At 47.9% G+C, this 18,855-nt stretch overlaps 2 protein-coding genes across 3 annotated transcripts; both read right to left on the minus strand.

The window, feature by feature from the left end:
* Positions 1 to 776: 776 nt before the first annotated feature.
* RAB4B (RAB4B, member RAS oncogene family) lies at positions 777 to 10,936 on the minus strand. Its single transcript, XM_081273990.1, has 8 exons — positions 10,730 to 10,936; positions 8,799 to 8,879; positions 8,451 to 8,565; positions 6,891 to 6,953; positions 6,640 to 6,794; positions 4,855 to 4,950; positions 4,636 to 4,766; positions 777 to 1,157 (listed from the first exon to the last, which is right to left on the minus strand). Exons 1-7 carry the CDS (start codon positions 10,743 to 10,745, stop codon positions 4,651 to 4,653), a joined length of 642 nt encoding a protein of 213 aa, XP_081130116.1. The 5' UTR covers positions 10,746 to 10,936; the 3' UTR covers positions 777 to 1,157; positions 4,636 to 4,650.
* A 729-nt stretch (positions 10,937 to 11,665) lies between these two features.
* MIA (MIA SH3 domain containing) lies at positions 11,666 to 13,298 on the minus strand. 2 transcript variants are annotated; one of them, XM_081273992.1, is made up of 4 exons: positions 12,825 to 13,298; positions 12,606 to 12,739; positions 12,040 to 12,150; positions 11,666 to 11,719 (listed from the first exon to the last, which is right to left on the minus strand). In XM_081273992.1, the coding sequence occupies exons 1-4, from the start codon at positions 12,952 to 12,954 to the stop codon at positions 11,696 to 11,698; spliced, it is 399 nt and encodes a 132-aa protein (XP_081130118.1). In that variant the 5' UTR covers positions 12,955 to 13,298; the 3' UTR covers positions 11,666 to 11,695. The 2 variants fall into 2 exon arrangements, with proteins under 2 accessions (XP_081130118.1, XP_081130117.1); XM_081273991.1 differs by lacking the exon at positions 11,666 to 11,719 and having other exon boundaries at positions 11,941 to 12,150.
* Between the last annotated feature and the right edge of the window lie 5,557 nt (positions 13,299 to 18,855).

An 18,855-nucleotide genomic window follows, 5' to 3' on the forward strand; every position in this document is an offset into this window, starting at 1 on the left:
ACCCCGCTCCGCCAGCGCCCCCCCCCCCCGCAGAGCAACTGGGGAGCTCAGGCATGGGGCGGGGGGGGGGGGGGGGGCAAGGGAGGCTGGATAAAGCTGACTAGGTGGGAGAGCAGCTGGCACTGTCCTCAGAGGGCTACACCTTTCTTTGGCAGGCCACAAGACGGTGTCAACGATTCATCTGGACCCAGCGGACGGGGGATACACACCCATATCAAGTATGCTCATGAGTCAGGGTTGCACAAAGGTCCACGGTCCTCAGACACACACACACACGGTGTATAAGAGAAACTAAATACACACCAAAACACACTCAGACTTCATGTGGCAAGCAACAGAACAGTGAGTCACTGCCTCCAACTTTCAGGCCTCGAGCCTGCATATATAAAACCAGGCACACACCCAGGGTGCATTCATAGGCCCCAATTCCCCTACCTTGGCCTTCGTTTCTCATACCAACTTCACCTATATAATCACCAAAGATACAGAATACTCACAAGCAACAGTGTCACACATTCCAAAGATGCTGTCCTCCACACAGGACTCACTCACACACCACAATCACAGCAACATTAGTATTACACACGTGATGCTCAAGCACTATCACAAAGTATGCCATGACAAACTCCCTCCACAATGAACATCTAAGCCATGGTGCAAGCAGTGTATCCCACACCATGTCCAACCCAGAGACATGGCTCCCAAAATCACAACCCAAAATTCTTCCGACAAGACCTCTTCCCAACATCCCAAAATGACAGAGGCCAAGACACAGGTGTAAACAATGCTTTATGGGGGTAGGATGGGGATGGGACAGGCCTCCAGGTAATAAATAACACGTACTCGCAACAGCAGGGCCAGGCAGGAAGTTGGGGCCAAATGGCCCTGGTCTCAGGCTTTGGGAGCTCTTGGGGTATGGTTAGGGGCTGGGGGATGGGGGGCAGAGGTTAGCCAAGACAGAGGAAGCAGCAGCAGGTATGGGTTCCCCCTTCCCCCGTGGCTCAGTCTTGCCCCAAAGCCAGGCCCCACCAGGCCAGGGAAGGAGGACAGGTGGCGGGGCAGCTTCTCCAGGGCTGGGGCAGTTGGGGCACGGCCTCCTGGGGCCTGGGTCTAGGCCCCAGCCGGAAGGGCAGGGCTGGTCCTGGAGAACAGGTGAGCTGTAAGAGAAGGGTGTGATGATCTAGAGAGGTCCTGGGTCTATCTAGCTTATGTCTCTCTCATTCCTGGATATCTTCCTGACTTCCCACCTGTATCTGGTGGCCCATACCACTCCCCCACCAAGGGTGTCTTTCTCCTCTGCAGGTCATTCTGAGTTCTCTCTCTCTGAAGACACCTGTACCTCCTTGTTTGCTTTCATCAGAAAGCTGTAATGGGACATTTCAGTGTCTAAATATCATGTCCCCATTTCTGTATTTGTATCCCCTTAACATCCCTGATCATCCTGGCTTTAGGCCTCATTCTAAAGTTTCCCAAACTAAGAGACATATTAGATTAGTGGGTTTTGCTTTGGTTGTTCATAATATTACCTAGCAGCTTCTAGAAATTCTGAAATTACTTCAGAATCTCTGGGGTAAGGCCTGGGAATCGGTATCTTTTAAAGCTCTCCAGATGATTCCAATATCAGCACTGCATGTAAGGGGGAATTAATTTGGTAGGCCCTTACTATTTTTTATTAGAAATAAAATAGAATAGAAAACATAGGAGTACATCATATGAAGTAAGAATACTGGTCAATAGGAACAGAAAGCAGATTGTGGTTGCCAGGGGCTAAAGGAATGGGGAATGACTGCTTAACGGGTGTGCAGTTTCCTTTCAGGATAATGAACATGTTCTGCAACTAGACAAGGTGGTTGCTCAACCTTGTGAATGTACTGAATGCCAATCAACTGTACACTTTGAAATGCCTAAATTTATGTTATGTGGGTTTAACCTCAATTAAAAAAAAATACTGATAGCAGGCAAACATGAGCTGGAGTTTTACATGTGGGTGTGACTGTATTAGATCAACATATAAAATGGCTGCCAACAAAGTTTGTGAAAGTATTGCTTATTGCATCTGATCCACTGAGAGCAAATCCTAAAAGAAATATGCTAAGCCCCAAGGTGAATAATATATTCCCATACACCTCTGCACAACCCAGACTCCTTAAGAAGCATAAGAAGAAAAATAAGGAACAGCCCTATGATAAATAGTCTTTTTTTTTTTTTTTTTTTTGAGATAGGGTCTTACTATGTTACTAATTGCCCAGGCTGCTCTCAAACTCCTGGACTAAGTTTACAGATAAGGAAACTGAGGCCCAGGCACAGCAGGTAAAGGCCGAAAGGATAAGATAGCACTGTCCAAAGATCTCATCCTTGTCTCTCCTCTCTGTCTCCCTCCCCCACCCTCACTCAAATTCCATATTCATTCCATCAGGAAACAAAGTGGTTCTACCTTCAAAGTGGGTTCAAAGGGCTACAAATGGGGCTTAGTGCTACAGCACTTACCTAGCATGTGTGAGGCCCTGATACCATCCACATACCACAAAAATAAAAACAAAAAGCAGATCCAAAGTCTAACATTTCCCCCAGCCACCCTGGAGATGGAAGGGGGCTGGGCATGAAGTACAAAGGGGAGAATTGGCAAGACACACACATACCCACAGAGATGGGGACAGGACCAAACTCTGCAGGGTACTGCAAGCCTGTCAAGGAGTTTGGATCAAGCATAGAAAATGAAACAAGGCTTTCTGAGAGGGGAGGTTGCTCACCAGGGCAGAGAGGGAAGGAGTGGTGTTCCAGGCAAAGGGTACAGCATGAAAAAAAAAGAGTCAGAGAAACAAAATGAACTTCAGTGTGGCTGAAGCAACTAAGTGGTGGGGAGAGGAACACGGTGAGGCTGGGGAGGCTGGCAGGAGCCATTCCTGCACAGGGTCAAATGCCAGGCTGAGCAGCTTCAGGTGTGTCCAATGGACCCTGGGAGCCATGGGTAGTTTTAAACAGGGAGGAACAGGAAACAAATTGTGTTTCAGAAAGACACAATGGCTGCGTCAAGAGGGGACAAGCTGGGCATGGCGGTCTGTGCCTGTAATCTCACTGACTGTAATCCCAGTGATTCAAGAGGCTGAGGAAGGAGGATCATGAATTCAAGTCCAGCCTGGGGTACTCAGCAAGACTCTGGCTCAAAGTAAAATAAAGGGTTGGGGATATAGGGATACAGCTCAGTGGTAGAGCACTTGCCTAGAATGCACGAGGTGCTGGGCTCAATCTCGTAACCAAAAAGAGAAAGAGAGAAAGAGAAAAGGAGGTGGGTGGAGACAAGACTGGAGACAGACTAGCAAGGAAAAAGAACCTATCTACTTCTCAACAACCTGTCCACCATCCACTCTCACCTCAGATTAGCAGCAACCCAGCCCCCTCAATGATGTCTGTGCCCTTTCCTACCTGCAGCCAGAGTGACCCTGTGAATCTATGAATCGGCTCCAGTCCCTGCTCTGCTCAGAAGCTTCCTGTGGCTCCCAAACCACCCCCAGTATGAGTTAAGAGTCCTCCCCAGGGCCACAGGCACCAACTGGTCAGCTCCCCTCTCATCTCTGGCTGTACCCACAATATACACACACTCTCCTTTCCAGCCACACACTGGCTTCCTCGGTCTTCCTCACCCATGCCAGGGCTTTTGCATTTGCTGTTCTCTCTGCTGACAACACTCTTGGTTCAGATGCCCACAGGACCCTCTCCCTCCATCCTTCCGGTTTTGGCTCCAATGTCACCTTCTTGGTAAGGTGTCCCTCACTGTTGTTTAGAAGTGTATCCACTCTGCCCACTTTACCCGACTCACAGTTCCTCCATAGCTCTAATGGCCCTATTATATAATTTACTTAATGTTATGATTTGGATGTAAGGTATCCCCAAAAAGCTCATGGATGAGACAACGCAAGAAGGTTTAGAGGAGAAATGCTGGGTTATGAGAGCCTTAACCTAATCAGTGAATTAATCCTAATGGTTTTAAATAAGTGGTAACTGAAGACAGGGAGGTTGTGGCTGGAGGAGGTGGGTCAATGGGAGCATGCCTTTGGGATATATAGTTATATCTGGCAAGTGGAGTCTATCTCTCTGCTGATGCCTGATCATCAGTGAGTTCAGCCTCACCTTGATTGAGCCCTAAGGAATGGAGCCTGCTGTCTATTGATTGAGACCTCTGAAACTGTGAGCCCCCAAATAAACTTTTTCTCTTGTATGATTGTTCTAGTCAGGTCTTTTAGTCACAACAGTGAAAAAGCTGAATAAAACATTTATATATCTTGTTTCTTGTCCATCTCCTCCCAAGAGAATGAGGGCTCCATGAGGCCGGGGATTTTTGTCTGTTTTTACCCACTGCTGTCTCTCCAGAGCCCTAAATAGGACCCAAAATACAGTATGTGCTCAATACATAGGTGAGAACAATGAACAGGAGGGTCAGGTCCAGGGTTGAGGGCTGGCAGAGGGCTGGGGTTGGAGGAGACAGGTGGGTTTCTTGAAGCTGAGAAGATGGCTCCTTTAGCTCCTGTGCTTTTGCGTCTTTCTTTTCCTCTTGTTACATTTTCCGTGCCTCTGTGTCTGCTCTACACCCCTCTTCCCAGGAGACCACCCCTGCCTCCCCAAGACCCAGTGTCGCACCTGGCTCTGCACGTCTCAGCAGCCACAGGGCTGAGGGGCCACGGCCTGGGCACTCCGAGGCTGCCGCAGCTGGCGGAGAGAAGCATCACCATACTGAATGCCTGAGCCCATCCTCTCAGGGTCTAGCTCACCTGTGGACAGGGGGAGAAGTCAGGACTGTTCCCTTGGGGACCTTTGAGCCCTGCTTCCCACTCCCACTTGGGTCAGTCCAGGCCGCACCTGAGTCGATCTTGTTGAGGATGGTGCGGGCACACTTCAGGAAGGCCTCCTCCACGTTCTCGCCTGTGAGAGCGCTGGTCTCCAGGAACATTAGCTCTGAGGGGCAGAGCCTCTGTCAGTCCCCATCCTCCATTCAGCCACCGACTGTCTCTCAGTCCGTTCTTTTTTTTTTTTTTTTTTTTTTTTTTTTGGTCAGGGGGCACCAGGGATTGAACTCAGAGGCACTCAACCACTGAGCCACATCCCCAGCCCTATTTTGTATTTTATTTAGAGACAGGGTCTCACTGAGTTGCTTAGTGCCTCACAGTTGTTGAGGCTGGCTTTGAACTCACGATCCTCCTGCCTCATCCATCCCAAGCCGTTGGGATGACAGGTGTGCGCCACAGCATCTGGCTCATCTGTTCTTCAAACGTCCCCACCCACCCTTACCCTCATCTCGGGCCTCTCTGCACATGGCGTCCCCTTGCAGAGAACACCGCCTCCTCCCCATGTACCCCTCTAGCTCCTCTTTACAGAATCAGCTCACAATGCTCCTTCCCAGAAAACCTCCCTGACTTCCCCACCTGGGTCAAGTGCCTCTCTTGGGCTCCTACAGGCTCTTGTGCCTCCTCTACCCTGGCTCCGACCTCTCTGGAATGTGACTGTCTACAAATGGGTCTGTCCCCTAACCATCACAGACTGCAATGTGAGCACATGAAGGCCAGACCTAAGGTTGACTTCCTGTGTCCTCAGCACCATCCAGCCCAGGCTGGGCCCACTAGGAGTCTACCTATCACCTACATCACAAGACCTCACAGTGGGGAAGTTACAGCCAGGATGCAAACAGTATCTATCTCTGATGGCAAAATCTCTTCTAAATCTGGAGGTCACAAAATAGGGGAACATGGGCAGATCCCAAGCCAGCAAATATATTTGATCTGGCCAGAAAAATGAATTTATACTTGCAGATCTTTTTTTTTTTTTTTTTTTTTTTTTTGTTACTAGGGATTGAACCCAGAGGCACTTTAGCACACAGCTACATGTCTTTCTATTTAGAGACAGTATCTCACTAAGTTTCTGAGGCTGGCCTTGATCCTCCTGCCTTAGCCACCCCCAACAAAGCGCTGGGATTACAGTGACGCGCCATCACACCCAGTGATCCGTGCAAACCTTCTGATTGGGCCTGTCAGTCCTCTCCATTCCCCTCAGCACCACTGCCTCTTCTCCTGGGGTTCATCCCAGCCCATCTCCCTTATTTACAAAATGCATCTGTCCATAGGCCACAATCTCTACCTTATTTTTATTCTATTTACTTATTTATTTAGTGTTACTGGCGATTAAATCCAAGATTGCTCTACCACTGAGTACCTGTCCTTTTTATTTCGAGACAGGGTCTCACTAAGTTGCCCAGGCTGGCCTTGAACTTGTGACTCTCCTGCCTCAGACTCCCAAGTTACTGGTGCAATCTCTACCTTAAACCAGTAAGTACCATGAGCTGCCTCCCACGTGGTGGAAACTTCCCAGCAGCCAACGTTCATCTAGCACCCACTCTGCCAGAGTATACTGAGGGCCTTCTACGGTGGGTGGCCTCCTTACCCAGCACACATGAGACAGAAACATTTTGACTGCACTTCACAGCTGAGGAAGTTGAGGACCAGAGTGATCACACAGCCCAACACTCACATTTGAACCCAGACCTCTGAACCTCCACCTATAGGGCACAGCCATTGACAGCTAGGAGACACACGGGCCACAGTGACCAGTCCCATCCCTCCTCCCCCACCCAGTCCACAGCAGAGCCCTCACCATTCTCCTGGGCAAAGCGGGAAGCCTCCAGGAAAGTGACCTCACGCTCGGGGTCCAGGTCCTTCTTGTTGCCACAGAGGATGACCACAATGTTGGGGCTGGCCAGTGTGCGGGCATCAGTCAGCCAGGCAGCCAGTGAATTGTATGTCTCCCGGCTATGGAGAAGGGACAGAGAAGGAAGGTGGCACAGGAGAGAGGCCACCCATGTCCCACCCCAACCACGCTGCTCATGCTGAGTAGCCCACACCCACCTTGTGATGTCATACACCAGCAGGGCTCCAGCCGCCCCTCGGTAATAACTCCGTGTCACCGACCTGTGGGACCAGGGGGACCCAGTCATCCCCAAGGCTGGGGTGTGCCCCAAGACTGCCCCCCTTTGCACAGAGAGACTGATGATTCGGAGGACCCTCTCACTGCTGGCCCAGCCCCCAAACCTAGCTTTGGTGGAGATAATTTCTCTACCTGGAAGTCTGTCTGCCTGTCTCTCTCTCTTTCAACTTCTCTCTCACTTAGCTCTTTGTCTACCTAATTCTGTCTCTGTGTCCCTGTCTTTCTGAACCTGTGCATTGGTCTGTTTCTTTTTCTGCATATGGTTTACGTGTGTAGTGTCTAGCTTTTCTCCTTGCAGTGCTGGGGATCTTGCTCAGGGTCTCACTAGGCAAGCACTCTGCTGCTGAGCTTCACTCCAGCTATGTGCCTTTAACTCTGTTTCCTCCTGTCTCTCGCTGACTCTGGCTCTCATACTTATTTTTGCCTTCGCCCTCATTCATTCAGCATTTTCTGAGCATCTCCCCTCTACCCAGTCCTACCCAGTGCGATGCAATATATACTTGTCCCTCTTCTGCTGTGTCTGATGGAGGCCTCCTTCCCAGCATGGCCAACTCTTTTCTTTTTTTTTTTTTTTTTAAATTAGTTATTGATGGACCTTTATTTATTTATTTAATTGCTTATATGTGGTGCTGAGAATCAAACCCAGTGCCTCACACGTGCTAGGCAAGCGCTCTACCACTGAGCCACATCCCCATGGCCAACTTTATTTCCCTGTCTCATCAATCTGGATCCCTCTGCACTCAGGCAATCATTCCACAAACATTTATTGAGCACTTACTACAAATCCAACCCATGTCACGCACCTGTTTCTCCTTCCCCATCTCTGTATCTGGGCTCTCCGCAGCTCATGCGGTCTGTCTCAGCACCTATTAAGTGTTGCCGAGAGAGCATGTTCTCCATGGACTGAACTCCTTGTTTCTCTCTCTACCCTGTCTGTTTCTCAGACTCTCAGAATTTCTATGTCTATCAACTTTTCTGCAGACATTTTTCTGAAGACCTACTATGTGCTGAGCCCTACACATCTATCTTCCTCTCCCCTAGACATCCATTTCTCCATCCTCCTGGCTACAACTGTCCACCCTCCCTGTCCTTCTCCCACTCTGACCTGTTTCTTTTTGCATCTCCTTACCTGCTTTATCATTCTTTTCATCTTCATCTTTCTCAGTCTCCCTTTCTCTTACCTTTCTTTTCTGAGTGTGTGTCTCTCTTTCATGCTTCTGCTTCTATTTCTGCTTTAGGGTCTCTCAAACTCTACTCCTCAACCTCAAGTCTTCCTTTCTTTTTCTCCCTTCCTTTCTCTTCCCTTCCCATTCCTTCCCTTTCTTGTGGTGCTGTGGATGGAACCCAGGACCTTATGCAAGCTCTCTCCTCTGCCTCGCCTTCTCAGTGTCTTTTTACTCCTATTACTGTGTCTTGGAGTGCACACACCTCTCTCTCCCCCTCCTCCCCTCCCCCCCTCCTTGGAAGCCCGGCCCACCTACCGAAACCGCTCCTGGCCAGCAGTGTCCCAAATCTGTAGCTTCACAGTCTTCCCACCCACGTTGACCACCCGGGATCCAAACTCCACACCGATTGTGTGGTTGGAGTCCTGTTTGACTGGGAATGGGAAGGAGAGAGGAGGCATGCAGAGGCTCAGAGGATCCCCCATCCTCCAAGGCCTCTTGTCTCTACAAACCCATTCTCATTGCTGGGGTGACTGTGAACCTAGCAAACAAAACACCAAGGCAAGGCCCAGCAATGGAGTTGGATCTATGGCCGGTCATGCCCAACCCATCAGCTGCCCACCTACCCACAGCTCAGTGCTGCTGAGACCACTGCTGGAAACTCACACTTATTCTCAATGAACTGATGAAGGAGACATGATTTGCCAGTTCCTGCACTGCCGATCACCAGGAATTTGAAGAGGAAGTCTGAGCAGATGGAGTCAAAATCAAGGATACCCACAGGAAGAGAAAAAGGGAGAAATTGAGAAGAGTTAGAAAGAAACAGACACAGAAACAGAAGCATAGACAACAATTGTAACAGATCACCTGTTTTTTTCTTTTGGGGTGCTTTCCGTGAGGTGGGGATGGTACCCAGGGCCTTACACATGCTAAGCAAGTGCTCTACCACTGACCCACATCCCCAGTCCAAGAAGATTATCTTTTGTTGTTGTTGTTGTTACCAGGGATTAAACCCAGGGATTTTACCATTGAGCCGCATCTCCAACCCTTTATCTAGATCGATCGATCTATCTATCTATCTATCTATCTATCTATCTATATTAGTTATAGTTGGTCACAATACCTTTATTTATTTATTTATTTTTATGGGGGGTTCTGAGGATTGAACCCTGTGCCTTGCACATGCTAGGTAAGCGCTCTACCACTGAGCCACAACCCCAGCCTCCCTTTTTATTTTTTTGAGACAGGTTCTCACTAATTTAATCAGGTTCTTACTAAATTGCTGAGGTTGGCCTCAAACTTGCAATCCTTCTGCCTCAGCCTCCCAAGTTGCTAGGACTGCATCCCATGCCTGGCCCAAGATTATTCTTCATAGTTTACCATAGGCACAGTTCTAAAGATTTTTATATTACCAGCTCACTTAATCTTTGAGAAAACTATAGGAGAGACATATACTAATAATTATCCCTGTTTTCCAGATGTGGTAACTGAGTCCAAAGAGGTTATCTGACTTGCCCAAGATCACACATCTGGGACAGAATTGAGACTGAAACCCTGGCCAAAGGTCTCCAGAGTCTAAGATATGTGCTATTTGATATTTCCTCTTGAAATTCATCTAATCAAGGGAAATCTAGCCTCAGTCCCTCCTTTTTGGTTGGCACTCAGAATTAAACCCAATAGCACTTTACCTCTGAGTTATAGCCCCAGCCTTTTTTTTTTTTTTTTTGAGACATGGTCTTGCTAAGTTGCTTAGGGCCTCACCAAGTTGCTGAGGCTGGCCTCCAATTTGTGATCTCCTGCCTCATCTTCATGATTTCCTGGATCTACAGGTATAGGCCATCTGTGTCTCTCTTGATTTCACCTCCTCTACCCTCTCAATTCATGTCTCTGGCCTTCAGTCTATTCCCTCAAAATGACAAGCTGGTTCCCACTTCTGAATTTTTGCATTTGATAACCCTGCTTTTGTGGATGTTCTAACAATGAAGCTCTCTCTGAATCCTAACCCAAAGCTTTCTATAGCCCCTTTTCCCTTCACCACCTGGTATTGTGCACTCATACTGATTTTTCAATTCCCAACCTCTTTTTCCCATTCTCTCCCAGATTCTTGGCCCCTAATCTGAAGCTTAAGCCCCATCCTTTGCCATTACATTCCAACCCTAATTTAGAGATAACGCATCCCAATCCATTCCGGACCTCTCAAACCAGTTCAGCCTCACAGTTCAGAGCATCTTGCTTTTCAGTGTTCCCTCTAGCCAGTAGAGCACGACCCCTGCCAGTCACGGTTAGCCCCGCCCCACTCACTCAGGCTCCGCCCCAATACATGAAGGCCCACCTCTTCCCTCAAGGCCAACCCAGAAACCATTCGAGAGAGACCCGCTCTCTCGAATCCCGTATCTATTTAACGCACGCACCAGACCCTCAGGCTCCGCCCAAATCGATTAAGCTCAGCCCTAGACCCACGAAACCCCTCCCAGCATCCACTTAGGCCCTGCCCCCATAGAGGCAGACCCCGCCCCCAAGTACATAAGGCCCCGCCCCATTCCCACAGGCCGCATCCTCTTTGGGCCCAGACCCCAGCTTCGGCCCACCACCCTCACCGTAGGTCTCGGCCATGACTTGGTCGCGGCCGCTGAGGGCCGCAATATGGCGCCGCGGCCGCGCCTGCTCCTCGGCTGGCAGCCGCTCCACTCCGGCTGCAGCCCCGGCTCCTTCCTACTCCCGGACCCGGCGCCGCCACTTCCGCCTCCACCCCCCCGCCCGCTCCGGCGCGACCCGCTAGAGCTGCGGGATACCAGGCCACGCTTTCCAAAAGGAGGGATTGGCGGACTCGGCAGGCAGAGGGCGGGACAAAGGGTGCGGATTGGTGGCCTGAGAGGGGCTGAGCCGAAGGGGGCGGGAGCAAGGCGAGCAATTGGCAGAGCAAGTGGGAAGGGGCGGTTCTGAGATGCATCGCCCGGCGGAGGAAGGGATTTGGTCAGGAGTCCGAGGGCAGAGTAGAGACTCCGGATTGGACAGGAACAGACTTGGGGCGGAGATATGGATGCAAACAAGGGACAAGGGCAGGATTGGAGCAATCTTGAGCTGGTGGGTGAATTTCTGACCCCAAAGGCAGGAAGAAGGAAAACTGGGAGGATACGGGCAGGTTACTTCCCACCGGCTTTGCAGATGCTCTTCAAGAAAACACCTGCTTTGCGATTTATGTTCTCTGGCCCGATTGGCGCATTCCCAATAGTTCAACTCCCTCTCATTGGTCAGGAGAGGACACAGTCCCTCAGTTGGGCGTTTGATTCCGTCTTCTCTCTTGCTTGTGTGCAAGATCTAATCTTAGGAGCCCGCCTAGGGTACCAGCTTAGAGCGAAAAGGCTTTCATCAAACTCTGCCTAGCAACCATTGACGATGCCACATTCGGGGAGTTGATTGGCTAGATTCAGAAACCTGCAAAGCATTTCCTTTGTACAGCCCCACTCCACCCCCCAAAACCACAGAGACCGGCAGTTTGCACTAACTAATGTATTTGCATACAGCCAGGAGGGAAAAACAGCAGGAACCGCGGTAGGTTGAGCTCAGTGACAGTAGAAATCCCATTTCTGAAAAAGAGAAAGGGAAAACAGTGAAGAGAAAACCAGCATCAGATCTAGTGGTTTAAGCAAAAGCTGCAGCCTTGCGGCCAGGTTTGGCCACACAGGAGCTATGCAAATTAGCCTAGAGCCCTATACCTTTGCACCTTTCAAGTAGATCCTGGTGTAGAAATCACTCCCTGTTACAGATGAGAAATTTGAGGCAAAAAAAGCATTTGTCCCAGCACACACAGCAAGGCTACCAGAGAGCATAGGCGTTATATTTGCCCACCATCACAACCCAAGGGTCCTCCTCCTCCAGGAAACTTGCCACCCCTCAGGACACTCACATCTGTCTTCACATCAATTTTGCCAGGTTTCAGAGTCTGGTCCTCCCGAACAATGCTACTGGGGAAATAGCCTAGGCGAGCAGCCAGGTCTCCATAGTAATCACCCTGAACCTGGGAAAGAGGAGTTAAAAGCTGGGTCTGAGAGAACCGTCATTCCTGCTGGAAGCTTCTGCACTGCCTCCTATAGGATCCCCACATGCCTGGCTCTAACCCTGTCATTTGGATCTGTTTAAATGTCACCTACTCATACCCCTCCCAGAGCATGTGATTTAAATTTATATTCATTCAATATAAAATGTCAAAAATGTCAGAAGCACATATTTTCTGACATTTTTGATGGCTTATTGCTCATCTCCCTTCATTAAAGGAATCGCTTGTAGTATTTTAGGTGTCTAGAAAAGCAGGTGTACTTTCTAAACAAAGTAAAAATAAACTAAGTCACAAAACGTACCCTTCCCCAAGTATCTGGATATCAGTTTACCCCAAATTTGCTCTTTAGGTGGAGAAGTGGGGTCAACTTCCACCCAACCCCATAGTCCTCCCTCTTCCATTCTCCCAAGACTCACACTGCCTCCCCAGAAGAGCCGCCCTCGGCCCTTCAGCTTTGAGAAGACATAGACAATTTGACCCCTGTGTATGGTCAAGAAACGGCAGTCAGGAGCCACGTAGTCCTGAAGGGCCACAGCCATGGATATGGGGTCTGGAGAAGAAATAAAAGGGAATAACAGCACTCCATCCACAGACCTGCAACAGAAGTCCCCAGGCCGCCCCCCCTCCACTCTTACGGCTGCATTCCTCATCAGCACACAGCTTCCGATCAGCCAGTTTGGGCATGGAACGGCCTGCGACAGTAGACCCTGGAAAGGCAGTCAGCAAGAGGATGACACCAAGGAGCACTGGGGACCACGCCATCATGGACTATGGAACAACAGTGACCAGGTGGGGGATGGGGTCTCCAATTTCTTCCTGCCCTCCCTCTCCCCAGAAACAAGGAAACCTGTGTTCTCAGTCCTGTCCCCGGCCAAAACCAGTCCCAAATTTTACCCATACCACCTAGAGGCTGCTATCCAGCCAGAACCATTTCAAGGACAGGGTGAGGGCTGTAGGCCCCAGGAAATGCCCAGATAGGCCCCAAGTAACCCAAGCCACTAAAAGTGACAGCCACCCCCCAGCAGAGGCCCAGACATGCAGGTATGAGATATTTGAATCCCTGGAGTCAGCTCAGGTAACTGGCGACGCCTTCACTCTCCCTCCAGGTACAGAACCAGAGGAGCTAATGTGGAAAACCACCTTGGAATTTCCTGTGCTGAGGGGCAGAACAAGGCAACCTTTTGATTACCAGGACAGGCCCACCTCTCAGATGATCCAGTGAATACTTTATGTTGGGCCTCAGGCTAGGTAATGTCCCACCATGTTCACTATTCATCCCCAACTCCCACTTCCTGACTGGATGACCTGGGCTAAGCTATAGAAATAGAGCCTCACCTTGCTCATACATAAAATGGGGATAGGAATAAAAGCAAAAGTTACAGAGCATTCATAAATTTTTATTTTGTTAATTCCAGACGGATATTCTGCATCACCTCAGAAAGGACTGTGATAACCCCATGTGCATGGAAATGGAAGTGCAGAAAGTTAAGGAACTTGGCCCCTGCACCTTGGCACACATCTGTAATTCCTATTAACTCACTGAAGCAAGAGGATTCAAGTTCAAGGCCAGCCTAGACAACTTAGTGAGGACCTTGTCTCAAAAAAACAAAAAGGGCTGGGGATGTGGCTCAGTGCTTAAGCACCCTGGATTCAATCCCTAGTGCCAAAAAAAGAGACTTGTCTTAAGCTAACACAGCCTTAGCCTTGACTAGAGGAGTCAAGATTTGCCTGCAAGCCCACAGGTATCTCTGTTCTCCAACCTCATAGGGCTCTTGTGAGGGTTAAACACTCTCATCCAAATTCAAAATGGATCTTGGGGAACCCAAGAATGTTGAGTGACCTGACAAAGATGCAGTCAACAAAATCCAGACCATCATATCTTTTTCGTTTTTGTTTTTATTTTCTTATTGCTTCTTCTTAGTTATGACAGAAGAATCAATTTTGATAAAATTATACAAGCATAGGATCAGACCATCATATCTTTTTTTTTTTTTAAAGAGAGAGTGAGAGAGGAGAGAGAGAGAGAATTTTTAATATTTAGTTTGTAGTCCTCGGCGGACACAACATCTTTGTTGGTATGTGGTGCTGAGGATTGAACCCGGGCCGCACGCATGCCAGGCGAGCGCGCTACCGCTTGAGCCACATCCCCAGCCCCAGACCATCATATCTTAACAAGGAATAAACTAACAAAGAAAGTAGGGGGGAAATAATGTAACTGAGGAGTGGCCTAGAACTTTTTTATTTTATTTTTATTGTACTGGGGATTGAACCCGGGGTTACTGAGTTACATCCCCAGTCCTCTTTTCATTTTGAGACAAGAGTTTCAAATTGGTGAGGCTAGCCTCTAATTTGCCTCAGACTCCCAAATTGGGATTACAGGTGTGGCTACCACACCCTGTTCTCTGTGTGGCCTACATTTAAAAAGATTTAAGAAGCATATCAACCAGTTACCATATATAAACTTCTTCTGAATTCTGACTCTAAGTGTATACAGAAGTATGTATACAAATTTTGAAAATCTGAATACTAATCAGGTATTGAGTGCAGTTTAAAAACTTATTTAGGCATGATCATGGCATTGTGTTTGGTTTGTATATTTTAGAAAATGCTTAAATACAAAGCTGATACTGGGCTAATAGACTATTTGGGATTTGCTTCAAAATAATTTGAGAAGTAGAGTAGAATCTAACTTGAAAAAAAAAATAAGCAAAACTGAAGGAAATATGGGAGTTCAGTATACTATTTATATGTCTTCTTTTACCAGGTATACGAGATAGTGTACTAAGTATATTTAAAGGGGTTCAGAGTACAGCTCAGTGGTACAGAGCATGCTCAGCATATACCAGTTTGTGGGAGTCAATACCTAGCGCCACTCCCCCCACCAAAAAAATGGTATTCAGAACACACTCCACCTGTAATCCTAGAGAATGAAACAGAAGAATCACAAGTTCAAGGATCGCCTGGGGACTTAGTGAGAACCTGTCTCAAAATAAAAAGGGTGGGGATGTAGCTCAGTGGTAGAGCATCTCTGGGCTCAATTCTCAGTACTGCTGAGGAGAGAGGGAGGAAGAGGAAAGGGGATGGGGGGAAGGAAAGAGAAGGAGAAGAGAATATGCTCAATACTGTGGCCCCAGTATTAGTAAAGAAGTCACAAAGTTATAGAAATGACTTTATTTTCCAAAGCCCAATTTACTTACCTATTGCTGGATAATAATTATCCCAAAATGTAGTAGCTTAAAACCAACATTATGGCTATTTCTCTGGGTCAGAAGTCTAGACATGGCTTAGCTAGGTGCCTATGGGCCTACAAGGCTACAATCAATCTGTCAGCCAGGGATGCAGGTCCATCGACAGCTGGACTTGGGGAGGATCTGATTCCAAGCTCTCAGACAATGGTTGGAAAGATTCAGTTCCTTGTGGAAACTGGACTGTGGGCCTCTGTCCTCACTAGCTGTTGGCTAGAGGCTTCCCTCAGCTTCTTGCCACATGTATCTCTTCAAAGACAGCTAGCAACAAGAAGCCAGTCTTTGTAATCTTATCATGGAAGTGACATCCCATTATTTTTGCTGTAGTGTCCACTCCCCACCATCAGCAGTTTTCAATTTCTGTGGTTTCAGTTACCAGCCTTCTGAAAATATTAAATGGAAAATTCCAGAAATAAACAATGACTTTAAATTATGCTATCCCGAGTATGATGAAATCTCACACCATCTACTCCAGCCTGCCCCGACGGGAATCATCCCTTTGTCTAGTGGACACACACTGTATATGCTCCTTGCACATTAGTCACTTACATAGCTACACAGGTTGTCAGGTACCCAGCCCCCATGCTTGTGTTCAAGTCACCCTTATTTTGTTTAATAGTAGCCCCAAAGCTTAAGAGTAATGGTTCTGCTTACTATAGTGATACATGCGTACCCACATTTATAGCAGCATAATTCATAATAGCCAAGTTATAGAACCAGCGTAGACGTGCCTCAACAGATGAATAATGAATGTCTGATATATGCACACAATGGCATTCTACTCAGCCATAAAGAACAAAATTATGTCTTTTGCAGGAAAATGGATGAAACTGGAGATCATGCTAAGTGAAATGAGTCAAACTCAGAAAGTCAAGGGTCATGTTTTCTCTTCTATGTGGAAACTAGAGAGAAAAAAAGAAAAAAAGGAACAAGGAGAGGATCTCATGCAAATAAGAGGAAGACCATTAGAGTAGAGGATGGGGACTAGGGAAAAGTACAGGAAAATACACCAAATTATGCGATGTGCATGTACAAATATATCATGATAAATCTCACTATCAGGTAGTTATGATGTAGCAATTAAAAAAGCAGCAATGATGCTGAGAGGCCATAAACTGCTTTAAGTTAAAAAGTGATAATGAGGAAAGGAAATGAAATCAGGATGAGGTTGCTAAGATCCATGGTTAAGAATGACTCTTGTGTGAAATTGTGAAGGAAAAGGAAATTCATGTGAGTTTTGCTATCACACCTTAAACAGCAAGTTACAGCCTCAGTACATGACAAATACTTACAGATGGAAAAAGCACTGCACAGTTTGGTACAGCTCCTGGCTTCAGGAGTGTATAGGAGATCTTAGAATGCATTCTTCACAGAAAAATGCAGGGCTGCTATATTCACTTGAAGCAGGTCACTAGGTCCAGCTCATGCCCAAAGGGGATTTCAGCTGGGTGCAGTAGCATCTGCCTGTAATCCCAGCTGCTCGGGAGGTTGAGATAGGAGGATCCCAGTTCAAAGCCAGCCTCAGCAAAAGACAGGCGCTAAGCAACTCAGTGAGACCCTGTCTCTAAAATACAAAATAGGGCTGGGGATGTGGCTCAGTGGCCGAGTGCCAATCCCCCCATCTGGGCCCCAAAAGGGTGTGGGGGGGGTGGATTTCACAAAAGTGAGAATATCAGAGGCTGGTCATCATCAGAAACCATCTTAGAGGCTAGCTACCACACCAAAGCTTTATCCATGACCCAGAGGCAGCCACGGCAAGCCCCACAGTCCTCCTATATCCTTCTCGCTCCAATTGTATCCACATAAACAAAAGGGCCACCAAAGCACAGGTCTATGGAACACCACGCACACTGCATTCCCTGGAGGTCTTCCTTCTCCCTAGTCCCCAACACTGAGCTCACTCCCACCACGGAACCATCATACTGCCTCCAGATAATCACATGGGAGGCTGCTCCTTGTCTTTTGGGGTTCAGACCCAAAATTGCCTCTCTGCAATGCTTCCCCCTCAGCTTTCTCTTCTGTCTTGCTGAGGGGTTGTCACCAGCCAGAAACAAAATGAGGTAGTAGAGGATCTGATTCATGTCTCACCTGTAAACTTGTTTCCACTAGAGACCCACACGCAGAAGACCATTCTCCAGAGGATCCACACCACTCCCAGGGCCCTCAACTCTGCACTGAGTGATCTAAACTTTTATTTGCTGGGCAGAGGCAGGACAAAAAACAAGCTTGTAGTCAGGGAGGAGTCTGTCAAATGGCTTCAGCCATTTCTACAAACCCAGCACCCATCACCACAGGCCATGAGCCTAAGTCACTTCTACTCAGATACACCTTCTTCAGAGGGCCTTTTCTTGACACCCACAACTGTTCCCAGTCCTGCTACCCCACCCCAGCACTTGTGCTTCCATTAGAATACTTGAAACTAGCTCATCTACTTATTTCATTACATTCTCTAACTCTAGAATCTAAAGTGTTTATTTAGTACCTAATAGGTACTACTAAGCAAAAATGCTGATTTGGGTGCTTGCTAAGTACCTGGTAGCATAAGTGTGTATGTGAATGTGTGGGTTTTGGGAGGAGAGTGAGTACTAGCCTTATTGCAGTATTAACAGGATTCCTCTTCACATAGGAAGAAAATGAAGCTCAGGGGAGGGACATCAATTGCACATGGGGTAACAGGGACTTCCCAGAGTGGAAACCAGGACTGGTTGGCCACAAAAGCCACAAATCATAGCCACTAGGCTGTGGTGCCCAAAGTGGTAGGTGAGATGTCTCCACTGACCTGCTGCAGTAACACTGCATCATTTAACAAAGATGGTAATCCCTCTCTTCTTCCTCTTCAGACCACACAGGAAAAATTCCGCATTTGACGATGCACGACTTCAATTTTTTTTTTTTTTTTAAGTGTTGGGGAGCCTCACGCTTGTCAGGCAAATGCTCTACCACTGAGCCACATCCCAGTCCTTTTTATTTAATGACAGGGTCTTGCTACGTTGCCCTGGCCAGCCTTCAATTTGGGATCCTCCTGCCTCAGTCTCCAAAGTAGGATTACAGTTGTGCACCACTGCACCCACTTACTTTGTCACTTCTAACAGACTTTTTTTGGAGCACTCTACAACTGAGCTATATCCCCAGCCCTTTTTTATTTTTAAGACAAAGTCTTGCTAAGATGCTCAGGCTGGCTTTGATCTTACAATCTTCCTGCCTGTGGAAGCAGGAAGACATTCCTCTTTAATGGAGAGAGCAAAGCAGGAGCAGAATTAGGCTTAAAGCCTAAGCGGGAGATGACATCCAGATAAAATGGTGTGTCGCTGGAGGTGCATCCTTGTGCAATACACAACCTGCCAGTACATGGCAGTCCTCCATTTCTACTTCTTGCCCCAAACGCTGACTTGAGACAACAGAAAATTGCCAAAGCAGTACT

Source organism: Spermophilus citellus, assembly GCF_964194105.1.
Source record: "Spermophilus citellus genome assembly, chromosome: 18".
NCBI classification, from domain to species: Eukaryota; Metazoa; Chordata; class Mammalia; order Rodentia; family Sciuridae; genus Spermophilus; species Spermophilus citellus.